Below are 17,687 nucleotides of genomic sequence, written 5' to 3' on the forward strand. Positions count from 1 at the left end.
GGGAACCACATCCCTGCGCTGGGAACCACATCCCTGCACTGGGAACACATCCCCGCACTGGGAACACATCCCCGCACTGGGAACACATCCCCGCCCTGGGAACACATCCCCGCACTGGGAACACATCCCTGCGCTGGGAACACATCCCTGCGCTGGGAACACATCCCTGCACTGGGAACACATCCCTGCACTGGGAACCACATCCCCGCGCTGGGAACCACATCCCTGCGCTGGGAACCACATCCCCGCACTGGGAACCACATCCCTGCACTGGGAACCACATCCCTGCACTGGGAACCACATCCCCGCACTGGGAACCACATCCCCGCACTGGGAACCACATCCCCGCACTGGGAACCACATCCCTGCACTGGGAACACATCCCTGCACTGGAAAACACATCCCTGCACTGGGAACCACATCCCTGCACTGGGAACCACATCCCCGCACTGGGAACCACATCCCCGCACTGGGAACCACATCCCTGCACTGGGAACACATCCCCGCACTGGGAACACATCCCTGCACTGGGAACCACATCCCCGCACTGGGAACCACATCCCCGCACTGGGAACCACATCCCCGCACTGGGAACCACATCCCTGCACTGGGAACACATCCCTGCACTGGAAAACACATCCCTGCACTGGGAACCACATCCCTGCACTGGGAACCACATCCCCGCACTGGGAACCACATCCCCGCACTGGGAACACATCCCTGCACTGGGAACCACATCCCTGCGCTGGGAACCACATCCCTGCACTGGGAACCACATCCCCGCACTGGGAACCACATCCCTGCACTGGGAACCACATCCCTGCACTGGGAACCACATCCCCGCACTGGGAACCACATCCCCGCACTGGGAACCACATCCCCGCACTGGGAACCACATCCCTGCACTGGGAACCACATCCCTGCACTGGGAACACATCCCTGCACTGGAAAACACATCCCTGCACTGGGAACCACATCCCTGCACTGGGAACCACATCCCCGCACTGGGAACACATCCCTGCACTGGGAACCACATCCCTGCACTGGAAACCACATCCCTGCACTGGGAACCACATCCCTGCACTGGGAACCACATCCCCGCACTGGGAACACATCCCTGCACTGGAAAACACATCCCTGCACTGGGAACCACATCCCTGCACTGGGAACCACATCCCCGCACTGGGACAAACATCCCTGTGCTGGGAACACATCCCTGCACTGGGAACCACATCACTGCACTGGGAACCACATCCCTGCACTGGGAATCACATTCCTGCGCTGAGAACCACATCCCTGCACTGGGAACCACATCCCCGCGCTGGGAACCACATCCCCGCACTGGGAACCACATCCCCGCACTGGGAACACATCCCTGCACTGGGAACCACATCCCCGCACTGGGAACACATCCCTGCACTGGGAACCACATCCCCGCACTGGGAACACATCCCCGCACTGGGAACCACATCCCCGCACTGGGAACACATCCCTGCACTGGGAACCACATCCCCGCACTGGGAACACATCCCTGCACTGGGAACACATCCCCGCACTGGGAACCACATCCCCGCACTGGGAACCACATCCCCGCACTGGGAACACATCCCCGCACTGGGAACCACATCCCTGCGCTGGGAACCACATCCCCGCACTGGGACAAACATCCCTGTGCTGGGAACACATCCCTGCACTGGGAACCACATCACTGCACTGGGAACCACATCCCTGCACTGGGAATCACATTCCTGCGCTGAGAACCACATCCCTGCACTGGGAACCACATCCCCGCGCTGGGAACCACATCCCCGCACTGGGAACCACATCCCTGCACTGGGAACACATCGCTGCACTGGGAACACATCCCTGCACTGGGAACACATCCCTGCACTGGGAACCACATCCCCGCACTGGGAACCACATCCCCGCACTGGGAACACATCCCCGCACTGGGAACCACATCCCCGCACTGGGAACCACATCCCCGCACTGGGAACCACATCCCCGCACTGGGAACACATCCCCGCACTGGGAACACATCCCCGCACTGGGAACCACATCCCCGCACTGGGAACCACATCCCCGCACTGGGAACCACATCCCTGCACTGGGAACACATCCCTGCGCTCGGAACCACATCCCCGCACTGGGAACCACATCCCTGCACTGGGAACCACATCCCCGCACTGGGAACCACATCCCCGCACTGGGAACACATCCCCGCACTGGGAACCACATCCCCGCACTGGGAACCACATCCCCGCACTGGGAACACATCCCCGCACTGGGAACCACATCCCTGCACTGGGAACACATCCCTGCACTGGAAAACACATCCCTGCACTGGAAAACACATCCCTGCACTGGAAAACACATCCCTGCACTGGGAACCACATCCCCGCACTGGGAACCACATCCCTGCACTGGGAACACATCCCTGCACTGGGAACCACATCCCCGCACTGGGAACCACATCCCTGCGCTGGGAACACATCCCTGCACTGGGAACCACATCCCCGCACTGGGAACACATCCCCGCACTGGGAACACATCCCTGCGCTGGGAACCACATCCCCGCACTGGGAACACATCCCCGCACTGGGAACCACATCCCCGCACTGGGAACACATCCCCGCACTGGGAACCACATCCCCGCACTGGGAACCACATCCCCGCACTGGGAACACATCCCCGCACTGGGAACACATCCCTGCACTGGGAACCACATCCCTGCACTGGGAACACATCCCTGCACTGGGAACACATCCCCGCACTGGGAACACATCCCTGCGCTCGGAACCACATCCCTGCACTGGGAACACATCCCTGCGCTCGGAACCACATCCCTGCACTGGGAACACATCCCCGCACTGGGAACACATCCCTGCACTGGGAACACATCCCCGCACTGGGAACACATCCCCGCACTGGGAACACATCGCTGCACTGGGAACACTGGAACACGCCAGGATCCTGCACAGGAACGCGCTGGGACCCCCACGGAACACAGCAGGACCTGCATGGGGAGGGAAAAGGAGCTCCCCGGGCACGCACTCGCTCTGGGCCGCCCTGGGCCCCCTCTGCTCCCTGCAGTGCCCACGGCAGAGCCCAGAGCCCCCATCCCAGCACATTCCCAGCTCCGTGCCCTGCCCCAGGCACCGGTCCCCGTGAGGGCTGTGCTGGGGTTGGGATGGGGCCTGAGCTCGGCTGCAGCCCATGGGGTACTCGGCCAAGCGGAACGGGGCCTCTGTCCGGTCCCAAACACAGGGAGTGGGGACCCAGCATCACTGCAGGAGGGACACGAGGACACAGGAGAGGCAGTGCCCGGGCTGAGGCTGCCCCGGCCCATGGTAAAGCCTGGAATCGCTTCGGGAGGCCCCTGGGAAGCTCCGCACCGGCTCAGGCAGCCGGGAGCCGGGCAGGGAGGAAGGGAAAAGCCAGGATGCGGGAAGGGAAAGCAGCCCCTGTCTCTGTGCTGGGATCACTGCGGGGCCTCGCTGCGCAGCCGGGCTCGCCCAGCACAGCCCAACTTCAGCCCAGGGCACACGGCCTGGTGCAGGGCAGACCTCACCCGGCCCTGCCCATCGGAACGGGCACTGCCAGGGAGGAACAGCTCAATTCCCAGGCGCAGGAAGGCCGGGAAGCGCCCTCCAGCCCCCAGCACCACCCCCGGTACCTGCCAGTGCCCCGCTAGCAGCAGCACAGGCAGGAGCTGGAGGCGAGCTTCCCCCCCGGCTCACCCGGCTGTACGCGTGCCTCCTGCCCTGGGCCATGCTGCCGCTGCCTCCTCTGCCTGGAGGATAACGGGGCCGGAGGGAACGGCCTCACTTCATGGGGCTCCAGCGGCGGTTTCCCACGTCCCAGCCGATCCCAGCATCCCGCCGAGCCCCGGCTGGGCGCGGGGAAGGGGGAAAAGCCCGTTTCCCAGAGGATGCTTTAAGGATGCGCCGGGATCCAGCGCAGCCGACGGCAGGATGGATGGATGGAGGAGCCGCTGCGGTAGAGCCGCCGCACGGAGCCCGCTGGGTCCTAACGCCGCCCCGCTGCTGCAGGGGGGATGGCACCGGGCCACGCCGCCGCACCGGGAAGGACAGAGCCGCCTCCGGCCTGCCCTGTGCGGGCGGCACCCGGGGCTGTGCACAGGGGACACCCCGCTCCCCCCACCCCGGGCACCACCCCGGCCATGGCTGTGCTGGCTCTGCGCTCCCATGGGCCCAGCTTTGCCCCTCAGCCCCATCGCGCTCCTCCAGCCCCACAAACCGGGGTGACCGGGCACCGGGACACAGGGGCTGCACCCAGCACGTACCCCCCCCACCCCGCACCATGGCACGGGTCAGGATGTGCAGGCGATGGGAGGCACGGGGCTGACATGGTTAACGCGGGGATTTCACACCATCAATCGATGATTGTCCCTTCCCCGGCGGTGTGAATGGCTGTGATTGAAGCCAGCAGCACCCTGCGAGCTGCCTGCAGTGAAACGGCTGCCTCAGAACGGCGAGGGGACGTGGGGATGCCAGGCACGCCAGGATGCTGCAGGCACCGGCACCCAGCACCCAGCTGTGCCCCCGGACACCGGCACACGTCCGGCAGCAAACCCAGAGCCACACCACGGAGCTCCGTGAGCGTGTGTGTGTGTCCTGTTGTAGCCCCTGAGGCAGTGACCACGGTGAAGGGGATGAACTACAAGGAGATAAAAAGGTGCAGAGGGTGCTGCTGCAGGCTGGGAATGGGGAAATCCCCCTGTCAAAGGCTGGCTCTTCCCACAGGGCCATAGGAATAAGAGGACACCCCAAAGCCAGGAAACCCCAGGGACACCCCAGGAGGAGCCTCCTCCAGCGCCACCAACCACAGCTCAGGGTGCATTCCCATTCAGAAGAACATGAGGCACTCGGGCTGGTTTCCCCTCCCAGAGCAATCCCGTTTTCAACCTGAAGCACAAGGGAAAGGAATTTCCCCACACACACACCCGAAGCATCCAGCTGCAGGATGTTCATGCCCTGGGGTTCCACCACCCAGCCAGGGACTTGTTACCCTTCCCAAGAGCCATGAGAATCCTGCAATCCACCAGGCTGGAACAGAGCATGGAGAGCACCAAGTCCAACCATTGCCCAGCACTGCAGAACCTGGGGATGCTTCACATCAAATCCTGTGCTTAACCCAAGAGGAACAAGTCTGTGGCAGTTTTAAGACCCACAAGGAGAAGGGGGAGAAGTTCAGGTCAATTAAAGCTGAATTAAGACATTAAGGAACATCCAGGCTGGCTCCAGCCATCAACTAGACTCTCCTCATCCATCCTCCCTCCGCAGCCGGAACACCGTGCTCAGCCCATGGAGGACACAGAGAGCCTCAGCTCCAGTGTCTGGGGAGCCCCAGAGCACAGCAGGGACACAAACCGCACAAGCTCCAACCCCCTGCATCGGCATTCCCTAATCCCATAGGACACAACGGCTGGAGCCCACGAACAGGACGTGCTGGGCCACCCCATCTACACCAGGCATTCCTCAGCAAACCATGGTTTAGACAAGATCCTCCCAAGGACAGCCCAAAGGACAGGCCAAGACAGTCCAAAAGTTGGAGCAGATGATCCTTGGGGTCCCTTCAACCTGGAACTCTGTAATCCCATGAGGAGCCTTTGACGAGGAGTCTGTGGATGAACATGGAAATCCCTGTCCTGGAGGATCCAACACCAGCACCCGCCAGGATGCACCACTTGAGCACCATTCACCACTCCCCATTTAGTACCTGCGCTATGGATGAAAATCCCCTTTTCCCTCCAAACTCCAGCACTCATTCCGGATGAGTGCTCTGCCAACCAAACCATCCCAGAGGAATCCATGCCCTGGTGCTTCCAGAGGCTGCTGCAGCTCCCAGGAGATACAAGACCCCAGAACACACCCAAGGGCCTGCTTCACCTTAGAGCTTTGAAGTAAGGTCATTGCTTTAATGTCCTTCACTGAATTTCATCTGGAAGTCACGGAAGCGCCAGCATTGCTGAGGCCCATGGCCTCACCTCTTCCCACCCGATCCCCACGTGGCTTTTACCCGGGAACAGCACATACCGTGGGAGCTGTGCGTGCCCAAATCCACCTGGGAGTGCTCTGGAGACCTCTGCGCAGCCGGGAGCCTCAGCTACAGCCCGGGCCGTGCTCTGGGCATCGGGGCTGGGACAATCCTCATCCAACCACCTGCAAAGAGGCACCAAGGGCTGAGATCCCCACGTGTGGGGGGTGAGGAACCATCGCCCCCCCCCAACCAGGGACACCCGATGGGGCTGTGCAGGAGCTGCCTGACTCCCAGTGCAACACCCGTCCCTATGGATAAACACCACCAAAGAGCCAAGGAACCATCAGGAACCTTCAGACTTGGTCCTGAAAGCTGCGATGGCTTTAACCTGCCAGAGGGGAGGCTGAGCTGAGCTCTGAGGCAGAAGCTCTTCCCTGGGAGGGTGCTGAGGCGCTGGCACAGGGTGCCCAGAGAAGCTGTGGCTGCCCCATCCCTGGCAGTGCTCAAGGCCAGGTTGGACACAGGGGCTTGGAGCAAGCTGCTCCAGTGGAAGGGGTCCCTGCCCGTGGCAGGGGGTGGAGCTGGACCAGCTTTAAGCTCCCTTCAACCCCAACCAGGCCGGGGCACGGCGATGCTGAGCTTGGCCCCAGCCCGGATCGCAGAGGCTGATCCCGGCGCTAGGACCCTGCGGGGTGAGCGCCCGGAGCCTGCGCCATGCGCGGCTGCAGCACCGGCTCCGCCGCAGCCGCTGCAGCAGCCACCGGGCAGCGCCGCCCGCCGGGATGTGCCGCGGAGCTCCCGCTGGGAATGCGCCGGAGCCACGGCGGAGCCACGGCAACGGCCCGGAGCCGGCAGTGCTGGAGGAGGTCAGTGCGGGGCGGCTCGAGCTCATCTCCATCAAACACCCCCCTTCCTGAGCCCTGTCCCAGCCACATGGGGGCATTCCCGGGGGGAGCTGATCCCAACACCCCGGTTTACGCTCCCAGATTTAGCGCAGCCAAACCCCTTTCCTTCCTGGGCTGGGATCCCCCGCTGGGCACTGCTGCGGGAACACAACCACCTCGGCTTCCCCTTGGGGGCTGCCTTCAGGAACTTCTCCCTTTGCTCACTCCCGCCCTGTGCCGTCCCAGGCTCCATAAACCACTTCATTAAACACAGCGGCATCCCCTGTGCTGCCGGGAGCTGCCGCAGTCGCTGTCACCGCTCTCCCTGCTCCTCTGCATCCATCAAACCATCCCAGAAGCAGCCACGTGGGAAGGAGCTTCAGGATCATCCAGTCCAACCGTTCCCAGCACTGCCAAGGCCACCACTGCCCCATGGCACTGAGGCCTCGGCTCCACGGGGTGGGAACACTTGGAGGGCCGGTGCCTGCAGCCCTGCCCTGGGCAGCCTGTTCCAATGCCTGAGCACCCTCTGGGGCAGGAATTGTTCCTCAGCTCCATCTAAACCTGCCCTGGGGCAGCTTGAGGCCGGTTCCTCTTGTCCCATCCCTTGTTCCTTGGGAGCAGAGCCCAGCCCCTCCTGGCTCCATCCTCCCGGCAGGCACTTGTAGGGAGGGACAAGGTCCCCCCTGAGCCTTCTCTTCTCCACTCAATCCATGAGCTACATTCAAACAAACTGGGAAGCTCCTTGGGAACAGGCACAACCCCCCCAGCACTCATGAGGGAGGCTGTGTGTGATGGACATAGCCGGAGCTCACCCATGAGATACCAACACCAGGAACCAGCAGAGCCGGGGTTTGTTGCATGGGAAGAGGTCTGGGAAGCGCAGAGGCTCCCAAGGACGGTGCAGCCTCCTCAGAGCCGCCGCCCCAGCTCAGGTTGTGCCCCTCACACTGCCCGGGGACATTCGACCCCTGCAGACACCAGAGCAAAGGGGGTGCTTGGGAAGCTCCAGGTTCGAACAAGGGCTCTGCTCTGCTCCTCACCTGTCCCCAAGGAGGTCTCAGAAGAGCCCTGCCCCATCCCCATGATGTGACAGGAGGCGGCTTCACGCTTCTCAGCCATCAACAGCCACAACACAGCGGGGTGAATTAACCAGGTATCCAAATCGGACATCAGGGAATCCCAGCCTGGCAGGGGTTGAAGGGGCCTTAAAGCTCCTCCAGCCCCAACCCCTGCCACGGGCAGGGACCCCTTCCTCTGGAGCAGCTTGCTCCAAGCCCCTGTGTCCAACCTGGCCTTGAGCACTGCCAGGGATGGGGCAGCCACAGCTCCTCTGGGCACCCTGTGCCAGCGCCTCAGCACCCTCACAGGGAAGATTCCTCCTCTTCTCCCACCCAACCCCACCCTCTCATCAATTCACACCCATCTCTGCATCAATTATCCAGAGGCCGAGTCACTCCCCCCCTTCTCCCGACCAAACCATTCCCAACCCAACACCCAACCGCTGCACGTGCGGTCGTGGTGCTTCCTAAATCCTGCTCCTCCCATCTCTTCGCTTCCAAGCGCATTTCGGCTGCACCTCTGCCTTACCCCAACACTGCACCGGCACAGCCCGGGGGGGGACGGACCCCAACCGAGGCCCCCAGCGGGGCGCAGGAGCCCCCATGGCAGCGCCGGTGACCGCGCTCCCTTCCCTCCGTGCAGGTGCCCCCCTGCCGGCCCCGCACGACGCCAGCGCCGATTCCCGCCGGGATTCCAGCACCGCCCCGAGGAGCACGGGGAATCACCGGGAGCACCCGAGCCGGGCGCGCCGCGAGCGGCTTTGTCTGCACAGAGCCCAATGGCGGCCCCCTGAGCACGGCGGCTGCCGCCCCGCAGGGGCCCCGCAGGCACCGGGACCCCGTCACCAACCCTCGGGCCACTCCCCACGGGGGCAGCCCCCCCAAAACGGGGCCCACCGGAGGATCCCCCCACCCTCACCCAGCCCCATGGCGGGACCGCTCCGCACCCAGCGCCGCCCCTGCCCTGGCCCTGTCCCCACGACCCGGACCCGGACCCGGGCCCACACCGGGCCCCCCCCCCGGGCACGGGCCCCCCGGTACCTGCCACGGGCCGCTCCCAGCGCCGCCTCCCGCAGCCGGAACCCGTCGCGGCGAAGCCCCCGCAGGCCCTCGGGGCTGCCCCCGCGCTGCCGCCCCGCCCGGGCGAGCCGCCGGCCGAGCCTGGCGTCAGGCACCGCCATAGGCAGCCCGCGGGGGAAGAAGGGCGGAAGGGGCCTCCCGCTGCGCGCATGCGCAGGGCGGACAGTGAAGCCGTGGAGGCCCGCAATGGCGGCGGTGAGAGGCCGGGCTGGGGGGGGCATGAACCTGGGCACCGGCACCGGGTGGGGCCCGAGGGCGAGGCGGAAGCCCCAGCACGGGGCGCGGCGGGGCAGGAAGCGGGACGGGCCTGGACGGGCAGCGGAGCCGCCGGTAAGTGCCGCCGGCCCGGTCCCGTGCTCTCGGCGGGTCCGAGTCCGGTCCCGGTCCTTGGTCTCGTCCCTCGGTGGGGTCCCAACGCCGCCGGTACGCGGGGGGCGGCTCCTCCGCGGTATCGAACGGGAACTTCCCGCTGAACCGGGCCCGGTCCGTCCCAGTGACCCCGCCGTGCCCGGGGCTGTCTGCGGGCGGGGGCGGCGTACCCTGTCCGTGTGTCCGCGGGTCACGGGGCGCTGACCCCCGTTTGCCCCCCCCCCCCCCCGGTTCTCTCCCCGTACCCGGGTCCCGCTCCCCGTCCCCGCGCTGCCCCCGCGGCCCCGGGCCCCCCCTGGGGGCTGTTCACGTCCCCCCTCCCACCGGCACCCCCGGGTCCCATCCACCGCCTGCGCGTGGCCGGTGACTCATGGTCCCCTCCCGGGCACAGCCCGGCCCCGGCGCCTCCGCCCGGGAGCCCGCAGCGGGCACGGGGGGGTCACAGCTCGGCCGTGCAGGCACCGGCGGGGGCCGAGGTGGGGCTGTGGGAACCAGCTCAGGGGCACCCAAAGGGCGCTCCTGATCGGGCTGGAGGGGTTTGGGGTGACGGGAGCTTGAAGTGCCTCCGGTCCCAACCCCGGGACCCCTTCCACCGGAGCAGCTTGCTCCAAGCCCCTGTGTCCAACCTGGCCTTGAGCACTGCCAGGGATGGGGCAGCCACAGCTGCTCCATTCAACCCCTTCCAGTGTCCCAGCACCCTCAGAGTGAAGAACTTCCTTGTATCTCCCCCAGCTCTTCCCTCCTCCAGTAACCCCATCCCTACACGCTGTTCGAGAAGCCCCTCTCCAGCTTTCCTGCAGTCCCTTTAGGCACTGGAGCTGCTCTCAGGTCTCCCCTTCAGGAGCCTTCTCTTCTCCAGGCTGCCCCAGCCCAGCTCTCTCAGGCTGGCTCCGGAGCAGAGCAGCTCCATGGCACACGATGCCCCGTACCCAGCCAGCCCGTTCTCCCCGCAGGCCGATGCCGAGGCGCAGGGAGGTGCCGGTGCTGGGCAGCCTGTGCCTGCAGAGCCTGGTGCAGCACATGCAGAGCCTCTGGGTGAGGGACTACAGCGACAATTACCTGGATGAGTTCCAGTTCCGCTTCGTTATGGGCCCCTTCAACGACCTCCGTGAGTGCCAGGGCCAGGTGAGGAGGTTCTGGGGGATGAGCGGGGCCGGGATCCCCGTTCTGACCCCGCTGTCCCCCCGCAGCCGGGAGCGCGGTGCAGGAGCTGCTGCGGCTGCTGGCCGAGAGCCGGCGCCTCTCACGGGCAGCGCTGCACCTGCTGCTGCTGCCGCAGCTGCGGGAGCTCAGCCTCAGCCCCTGCCCCGGCCTCGCCAGCAACGGCATCGCCCGCCTGCTCGCCCTGCGCTGCCAGGTACAGGGTGGGCCTGCCCGGTGCAGGGGGCAACCTCTGTGAGGCTGGGGGAATGGGGTGCGCACACTATGTGGGGCTGTGGATGTGGGGTGCTGGGTGCCAACGCTGTCTGGGGCTGGTTGAGCAGGGCTGGGGGTGTCCGTGCTATGTGGGGCTGAGGGTACCCACGCTCCATGGGGCTGGGTGGGCAGGACAAGGGGCTCCCACCCTCCGTGGGTCAGGTTGAGCGGGGCTATGGGTACCCACCACCACCAGCACCACCACCCAGGGTGCCCCATGGGAGGTGATGAGGAGGAGCCACGCTGAGGGCCTCGTGTGCCGCGGCAGGGCCTGAGCTCTCTGGACCTGCGTGGCTGCAGCCGGCTCTCTCCGGCGGCGCTGGAGGCGGTGGTGGAGGCGCTGCCGCGGCTGCAGCGCCTGGTGCTGGCGGCCACGCAGGCGGAGGAGCGCGTGCTCTCGGCGCTGGGCCGCCGCTGCCGAGCCCTGCGGGAGCTCGACGTCTCGCACTGCCGGAACCTGGCCCCCCGTGCTCTGCGCTGCCTGGCCTTCGACCCGCTGCACCGGCGCCGGGGCTGCCCCGCACTGCGCGTCCTGCTGGCCCGTGGCCTCGAGCTGGCAGGGGATGGCGGCACGGCCCCGGCCCCGGCCTCGGCGCTGGCCTTCCTGCTGCTGGCACTGCCGTGCCTGGAGTTCCTGGCGCACGGCGCTGTGCCGGACACCCTCCGCCTCCTGCATGAGCAGGAACTGGATGGTGCAGAGGATGCCGATGGCTTCCCCTCGCTGCAGGAGGCGGCGCGGTGGCGGGGGGTAATGCCGGGGGGGCCCCGGCTCACGCTGCCCCTGCGGCGCGTGGAGGATGTGGAGGAGCCTGACCTGGCTGTGGTCCGGGCCATGTGTCCGCAGGCCGAGGAGGCCAATGTGTGGTTGAGAGACGGCACCGGCACCGCGGAGCTGCAGCGCTGGGGCTCCCTGTCCCGGCTGACGCTGGGCTGTGCCGAGGGCCGGGCGCTGGCGGGGCTGGTGCCGGTGCTGCAGAGCCTGGGCCCGCGCCTGCAGAGCCTGACCCTGCACGGCTTCTGCTGCCACGACGGGCTGGCCCTGGTGGCTGTGCTGGCGGCGTGCCCCGGGCTGCAGGCCTTCAGCGCCGAGCTGCACCTCCCGCCGGACACCGGCACCGAGAGCGGGGAGCCGGATGAGGAGCCACCACGCTGTGCCAGCGACCCCCTGCCCCGCGGCTGCCCCCAGCTCCAGACCTTCTCCTTGACGCTGGCTGGCGGCACCGGCTCCGGGCTGGCGCTGGGCACCACGCTGAGCCCTGCACTGACCTCGCTGCTGCGCCACGCGCCGCGCCTGCAGCACCTGCGCCTGCTCGCCATCCCCTTCCCACTGGATCCGGTGTTCCAGGCGGTGCTGGCGGCGCCGGGGCCGCCGCTGCAGGAGCTGCAGGAGCTGAGCCTGGCCGGGAGCCACGTGTCCGGCCGCACCGTGCGCCTGCTGCTGGCTTCCCACAGCCGCCTGCACCGCATGGACCTGAGCCGCTGCCGCGACGTCCACCGGCGCGACTACGACGGCTTCCTGCAGCGCGTGAGGAAGCAGCGCCTGGACCTGGACATCGCCTGGGAATAGCGGCGCCGGCGGCACCTGCCTTTAATAAAGGAGCTCTGCTGCCGACGGCGGCACCATCGCGGTGACTGTTTTGGCACAATGGAGCCCTGTGGCTGCTCTTCCTTTTGGGAAGGGGCTGGAGGAGGTGCGGTGCTGCATCCTGGTGCACTCTGGGGTGCTGGAACTGCTGGTGCAGCACCTGGTTCCATGGCGCTTGGTGCCGCGCAGCCTGCGTGGCCCCTCTGAGCTGCTGGTGCAGCGCCGCGCAGAGCCGTGGTGTCCCCATGCAGAGCCACTGCTGTCAGTGCCGGGGGACGCGGCTGAGCCCTGTGAGCCGCTCGGACTCGTCCCACAGCTCCCGGGCCAGGCGGGCGTCGCGGGCGGCAGCCGAGGGCAGCTCCAGCTCGCAGTCGCTGTTGAAGTACTTGCCCGTGATGCCCGCGGCCTCCTCCGACACCGCGCAGTAAATGGTGCTGAGGGCCCCCTGTGCCGCCGACTGCCAGGGCAGGGGTCAGGAGGGGCCTGGCTGCCCCCTGGGGCCGTGGGCTGGGCAGTCCCAGCACGTGCTGCCCCCAACTCACCTTCATGAAGGGGCGCATGAGGGCAAAGAGCGCCCGGACAACCCAGCTGAAGTGGTGCATGATGTTGGTGCTCACCACACCGGGGCTCACGGCGTTGGAGGTGACCCCTGTGGAGCCGTGGCATCAGCACCACCCTGGAGCCACGGCACCTTCCCGCTGCTCCCACCCTGTTCCCGCATCCAGTGCCCATCCCAGTGAGAGCAGCCCCCCCCCGAGCCTGGCTCTAGCGCTGCCCCATGCACTAGCACCACGGCCACATCCTAGGTGGGGCTCCAAGGGCGAAACCCCAATGTGCAGCCCCTGCGGCGTGGGGCAGCGGCACAGGGTGGTTGGGATGGGCAGTGGAGCTGCATGGCACGGCACTGCATGGCATGGCACGGCATGGCACTGCATGGCACAGCACTGCATGGCACTGCACGGCACCGCATGGCACGGCACCGCATGGCACAGCACTGCATGGCACGGCACGGCACCGCATGGCACGGCACTGCACGGCACGGCACAGCACGGCAGTGGCGGCACCCACCTGTCCCCCGCAGGCGCCGCGCCAGCTCGGTGCTGAAGAGCACGTCCATGAGCTTGCTGCTGCTGTAGGCGGCGTTTCCGCCGCGGGGCCGGCGCTGCCCGGTGAGGAAGCGGCTGTCGGCGGTGCCGACGCGGTGCCGGAACGAAGCCACGGTCACCACGCGGGCGGGCGCCGAGGCCTTCAGCAGCTCTGCGGGGAGGGGAGAGCAGGGCAGGCGCTGAGCGGGGGTCCCCGAGGCGCCGCGGTCCCGGCCGCGCCCGCGCTCACCCAGCAGCAGGTTCGTGAGCAGGAAAGGGCCCAGGTAGTTGGTGGCGAACGTTTGCTCCAGCCCCTCGGGGGTGACGGCGAACGGCAGCCCTGGAACGGGGCGTCTGCGGTGGGTGCTGGGGGCCCGGGAGCTGGGCGCGCACCGCTGGCGGCCCCGGCCCCGGCGCTTACCGGTGACACCGGCGTTGTGGACCAGCACGTCCAGGCGCGGCTCCTCCCGCAGCACGGCGCGGGCGAAGGCGCGCACCGAGGCCAGCGAGGCCGTGTCCAGCTCCCGCAGCACCACCGCCGCGTTCCCGGTGGCCGCCCGGATCTCCTCCAGCGCCGCCCGGCCCCGCTCCCGGCTCCGGCACGCCAGGATCGTGCGGGCGTTCCGGCGCGCCAGCTCCAGCGCCACGCACTTCCCGATGCCTGCGGCACACGGAGCCGGCACCGGCTCATCCCCGTGGAGCGGGGGCCGGGGTCCATGGCCCCGTTCCCTGCGTCCGGGCAGGGCCATGGACGGGGACCCCACGCGTGCCTTGCATGTGAGAAGACACCCCTTCCCCGCAGGTCCCACTGCCACGGCTGTGCCAGCACCGATCACCGGTGCGCACGTGCACGCCCCAGCAGCACGGTGACCGTGGCTACCAGCCATTAACTGGCCCCAGAGGCCGGGCAGGCGCTGCCCAGAGCGCACCGAACTGCTCCCGGGCTGAGGGCACCGGGACCCCGTCCCCGTTGTGCAGCAGCTGGCGGCCAGCGCGGTGCAGGGGACATCCATGGCACCGGTGCGTGCCCGGGAACCCACCGCCGGCCACTCCTGCAGCCGCATGCACCAAGCAAGGGCTGCGGGGCCGCGGCTGGAGAAAGGGACCCTGTGTGCCCCCCACAGCACGGTGCCGTCGTGCCATCACCCTTGCCTGAGCCCCTTCCCATCCCAGGGCAATGGGGCGCTGCCACCAGCTCCAGCTGTGCAAGGAGGGTCCCAAGGCCATGGGGAACGCAGCCCTGCAGCCACGTCCCGCTGCCCCGCCGGTCCCAGCTCACCGCTGTTGGCCCCGGTGACAATGACCGTCCTGCCGCTCAGGTCCGTGGGGCACTGCCGGGGGTCCCACACGCGTCTCCTCCGCGCCCAGAGCAGCAGCCCTAGGAGCAGCGTGAGCAGGAACCAGCTCGGGTGGCGGCAGGCGCTCGGCACCTCCATGGCCGGGGGAGGGCAGAGTCCGGCCGGGGACCTTTGCCCGGCGCCGCACCAAACTGTGGCTCTTCAGAGGCGAATCCGCGGCGGTTTTGCAGCCGGAGCCCTGCAGAGCCGGCGAAGGGCCCCGTGGTGGCTCGGCCTCACCGGGGGCGGTGGCTTTGGGTGCAGGGACCAAACGGGCCATCCCCGTGGCCGCGGGGCTGCGCTTCTCCAGGACGCAGGAGCCGGGTGACACCAACGCCTTTGGTTTATTGGGTGCCTGCAGCACGGCGCTCACTGCTCGCCCGTCACCCGCCCGGCCGCGATGACGGCGGGGGGCTCGCTGGGGCAGACGGGTCTCAGCTCCCCCGGCTCCTCCTGCTCCTGCTCCTGCTCCCGCTCCCCGGGCCCCCCGCGCCGCACGGAGCCGCCCCAGCGCACGGAGACGCCGGGCGCCAGCCGGGCCGGGTCCAGCAGGGAGCCGAGCGGGCGCGGAGCGGCGCCGGGGGGCGGCCGGGACTCAGCCGCCGCGGGCTGGGGCTGCGACCCCGCCGCAGGGACCGGGCCCCGGCTGCGCCGCCCGGCTCCGGGCTCCAGCACCTCCACGTGCGGCCGGATCCAGCGCTCGGGCCGCCGGCCGGGACACGGCCCCGGGACCGCCAGCACGGAGCCGGAGCCGCCCCGCCTCGGGACGCTGCTGCACGGAGCCCTCGCTGACCATAGCGAGAAGACGCTGCTGCGGGAGAGCGGCGGCAGCCGCGGCTTGTGGCCGCTGAGCGCGGAGCTCCCCTCCTCGTCCCCGCAGGGCCGGGGCGGCCGGTCCGGCCCCGGTGGTTCCGGTGGCGCGGGTGGCCTGGCCGGGCGGAGCGGGGCTGCCCGCGGCACCGGCGCTTGGGCACGGGCTGGTTTGCCCTCGAGGAACCGGGGACCGGAGGCCGCCTCGTCCTGCCGCGGCTCCGGCGGGGGCGGCCCCGGCCCCGGCGCGGTGTCACTGCCTCCGGAGGCGTCACCGGGGAACGGGGGCTCCACCGGGGAGGGTCCAGCGTCCGCCACCTCATCGGGGTCCTCCTGCCCAGCCGGGAGCGGGGGGCATGGGTCAGAGACCTGGGGGCGGAGGGGGAGCTGGGGTGCGCTGTGGGTGCCGACGGTGCTGCTGCTCGTGGGGTAAGGACCCCCCCAGCAGCACCCAGCACCCCCCGGGCAGCCCCATGGAGCAGAGCCCTCGGTCTGGGGGACGAGAGCAGCCGGGGGGTCCCTGGATGGGGCCCTTCGCGTGTCTCACCTCGCCGGGGCAGCACCGGGTGCTCAGCACGGGCACGGCGCCCTCCGCCCAGGAGTCGCTGGTGCAGGGCTGGGGCTCCTCGTCCTCTCCCTCGGGATCCAGGGCCCCCTCGTCCCGCAGCGGGAAGCGCCACTGGGCCATGTGCAGCAGCACGTCCCGCACGTGGCCCACGGTGAAGGGCACCCGCTGCCGGCAGAACCGTGGTGAGCCCCCGGAGCCAGGGAGCCATTGAATCATGGAGCCAAGGAACCAGGGAACCACGGATCCACAGAGCTATGGATCCAGGGAGCTATGGATCCAGGGAGCTATGGATCCAAGGAGGCAGGGAGCTAGGGAACCATTGAATCATGGAGCCAAGGAACCAGGGAACCATTGGATCATGGAGCCAAGCAACCAGGGAGCCATACAATCATGGAGCCATGCAACCAGTGAACCATGGATCCAGGGAGCCAGGGAACCATTGAATCATGGAGGCAGGAAACCAGGGAACCACAGAACCATGGAGCCATGGAATCAGCCAGGTTGGAAAAGCCCTTTAAGCTCCCCAAGTCCCACTGTTCCCCAGCACTGCCAAGGCCACCACTGCCCCATGGCACTGAGGCCTCGTCTCCACGCTGTGTGAACACTTGCAGGGCCGGTGCCTGCAGCCCTGCCCTGGGCAGCCTGTTCCAATGCCTGAGCACCCTCTGGGGCAGGAATTGTTCCTCAGCTCCATCTAAACCTGCCCTGGGGCAGCTTGAGGCCGGTTCCTCTTGTCCCATCCCTTGTTCCTTGGGAGCAGAGCCCAGCCCCTCCTGGCTCCATCCTCCTGTCAGGCACTTGTAGAGAGCCATCAGGTCCCCCCTGAGCCTTCTCTTCTCCACACTGAACTCCCCGGGTCCCTCAGCCCTTCCCCGGGCTCCAGCCCTGCCCCAGCCCCGCCGCCCTCTCCGCTCCCTCCGGTGCTCTCTCACCTCCCGCCGGGCCCTGGCGCGGCCGCACTGGCTCAGGACGCGCTGCAGCAGGTCCCGCAGGACCCCCCCCACGGCGCTGTCCCCCCGCTGCCTGCCCAGCTCCTGCCGCAGCCACGGGGCCGCGTGCTCCGGGCCCGCGGGGGGGGAGCCGGGCGGCGGACGGGGCCGGTCCCCGCGGGGCCGGGACGGGGCCGCGCGATCCCGGGACGGTGCCTTCTGGGGGGGGGGGGGGGAGAGCGGGTGTGGGGACACGGGGCGGCGAGGGCAGCCCAGTGAGTGCCACTAGGGCCCAGGGCATCCCAGGGCATCCCAGGGCATCCCAGTACCCAGTACATCCCGGTGCATCTCAGTGCATCCCGGTACATCCCGGTACATCCCAGTGCATCCCAGTGCATCCCAGTGCATCCCAGTACATCCCGGTACATCCCAGTGCATCCCAGTGCATCCCACTTCATCCCAGTGCATCCCAGTACATCCCAGTGCATCCCAGTGCATCCCAGTGCATCCCAGTGCATCCCAGTACATCCCGGTACATCCCAGTGCATCCCAGTGCATCC

General features: G+C 67.9%; 4 protein-coding genes across 6 annotated transcripts in view; 1 reads left to right on the top strand and 3 right to left on the bottom strand.

Annotated features, from left to right (window-relative positions):
- DCTN1 (dynactin subunit 1) overlaps positions 1 to 9,137 on the bottom strand; it is a 45,413-nt gene extending 36,276 nt beyond the window's left edge. For 2 of the 3 annotated variants that reach the window (XM_062635549.1, XM_062635548.1), the window contains exon 1: positions 3,741 to 3,919. In XM_062635549.1, the coding sequence (XP_062491533.1) occupies positions 3,741 to 3,773 (33 nt within the window). In that variant the 5' untranslated portion in view covers positions 3,774 to 3,919. Of the gene's footprint in view, positions 1 to 3,740; positions 3,920 to 8,989 lie in introns of those variants that run through there. The other variant, XM_062635550.1, reaches the window with a different exon arrangement.
- Positions 9,138 to 9,318: 181 nt separating this feature from the next.
- LOC134172448 (uncharacterized) lies at positions 9,319 to 12,463 on the top strand. The gene is made up of 4 exons (XM_062635551.1): positions 9,319 to 9,358; positions 10,351 to 10,505; positions 10,588 to 10,754; positions 11,082 to 12,463. Exons 2-4 carry the CDS (start codon positions 10,355 to 10,357, stop codon positions 12,378 to 12,380), a joined length of 1,617 nt encoding a protein of 538 aa, XP_062491535.1. The 5' UTR covers positions 9,319 to 9,358; positions 10,351 to 10,354; the 3' UTR covers positions 12,381 to 12,463.
- A 175-nt stretch (positions 12,464 to 12,638) lies between these two features.
- Positions 12,639 to 14,950, bottom strand: LOC134172451 (retinol dehydrogenase 12-like). The gene is made up of 6 exons (XM_062635556.1): positions 14,763 to 14,950; positions 13,905 to 14,144; positions 13,734 to 13,823; positions 13,467 to 13,655; positions 12,941 to 13,047; positions 12,639 to 12,855 (listed from the first exon to the last, which is right to left on the bottom strand). Exons 1-6 carry the CDS (start codon positions 14,917 to 14,919, stop codon positions 12,661 to 12,663), a joined length of 978 nt encoding a protein of 325 aa, XP_062491540.1. The 5' UTR covers positions 14,920 to 14,950; the 3' UTR covers positions 12,639 to 12,660.
- A 23-nt stretch (positions 14,951 to 14,973) lies between these two features.
- On the bottom strand, positions 14,974 to 17,495 carry LOC134172445 (basic proline-rich protein-like). The gene is made up of 4 exons (XM_062635545.1): positions 17,457 to 17,495; positions 17,131 to 17,346; positions 16,178 to 16,363; positions 14,974 to 15,999 (listed from the first exon to the last, which is right to left on the bottom strand). Exons 1-4 carry the CDS (start codon positions 17,493 to 17,495, stop codon positions 15,190 to 15,192), a joined length of 1,251 nt encoding a protein of 416 aa, XP_062491529.1. The 3' UTR covers positions 14,974 to 15,189.
- Positions 17,496 to 17,687: the final 192 nt, after the last annotated feature.

This window comes from Pezoporus occidentalis, unplaced genomic scaffold (assembly GCF_034315485.1).
Source record: "Pezoporus occidentalis ecotype Australia unplaced genomic scaffold, CSIRO_AGI_Poc_V1 ctg459, whole genome shotgun sequence".
NCBI lineage: Eukaryota > Metazoa > Chordata > Aves > Psittaciformes > Psittacidae > Pezoporus > Pezoporus occidentalis.

Excerpts from the sequence above, each read along its gene's own strand:
- LOC134172448 (XM_062635551.1), top strand. The coding sequence starts at position 10,355 with ATGCCGAGGCGCAGGGAGGTGCCGGTGCTGGGCAGCCTGTGCCTGCAG. Across the intron at positions 10,506-10,587 it reads GGGCCCCTTCAACGACCTCC|CCGGGAGCGCGGTGCAGGAG; the intron begins GTGAGTGCCAGG and ends GTCCCCCCGCAG. Across the intron at positions 10,755-11,081 it reads TGCTCGCCCTGCGCTGCCAG|GGCCTGAGCTCTCTGGACCT; the intron begins GTACAGGGTGGG and ends GTGCCGCGGCAG.
- LOC134172451 (XM_062635556.1), bottom strand. The coding sequence starts at position 14,919 with ATGGAGGTGCCGAGCGCCTGCCGCCACCCGAGCTGGTTCCTGCTCACG. Across the intron at positions 14,145-14,762 it reads TGTCACCGGGGCCAACAGCG|GCATCGGGAAGTGCGTGGCG; the intron begins GTGAGCTGGGAC and ends CGTGTGCCGCAG. Across the intron at positions 13,824-13,904 it reads CCACAACGCCGGTGTCACCG|GGCTGCCGTTCGCCGTCACC; the intron begins GTAAGCGCCGGG and ends GCCCCGTTCCAG.
- LOC134172445 (XM_062635545.1), bottom strand. The coding sequence starts at position 17,495 with ATGTACCGGGATGCACTGAGATGCACCGGGATGTACTGG. Across the intron at positions 17,347-17,456 it reads GATGCACCGGGATGTACTGG|AAGGCACCGTCCCGGGATCG; the intron begins GTACTGGGATGC and ends CCCCCCCCCCAG. Across the intron at positions 16,364-17,130 it reads GCGCCAGGGCCCGGCGGGAG|CGGGTGCCCTTCACCGTGGG; the intron begins GTGAGAGAGCAC and ends TTCTGCCGGCAG.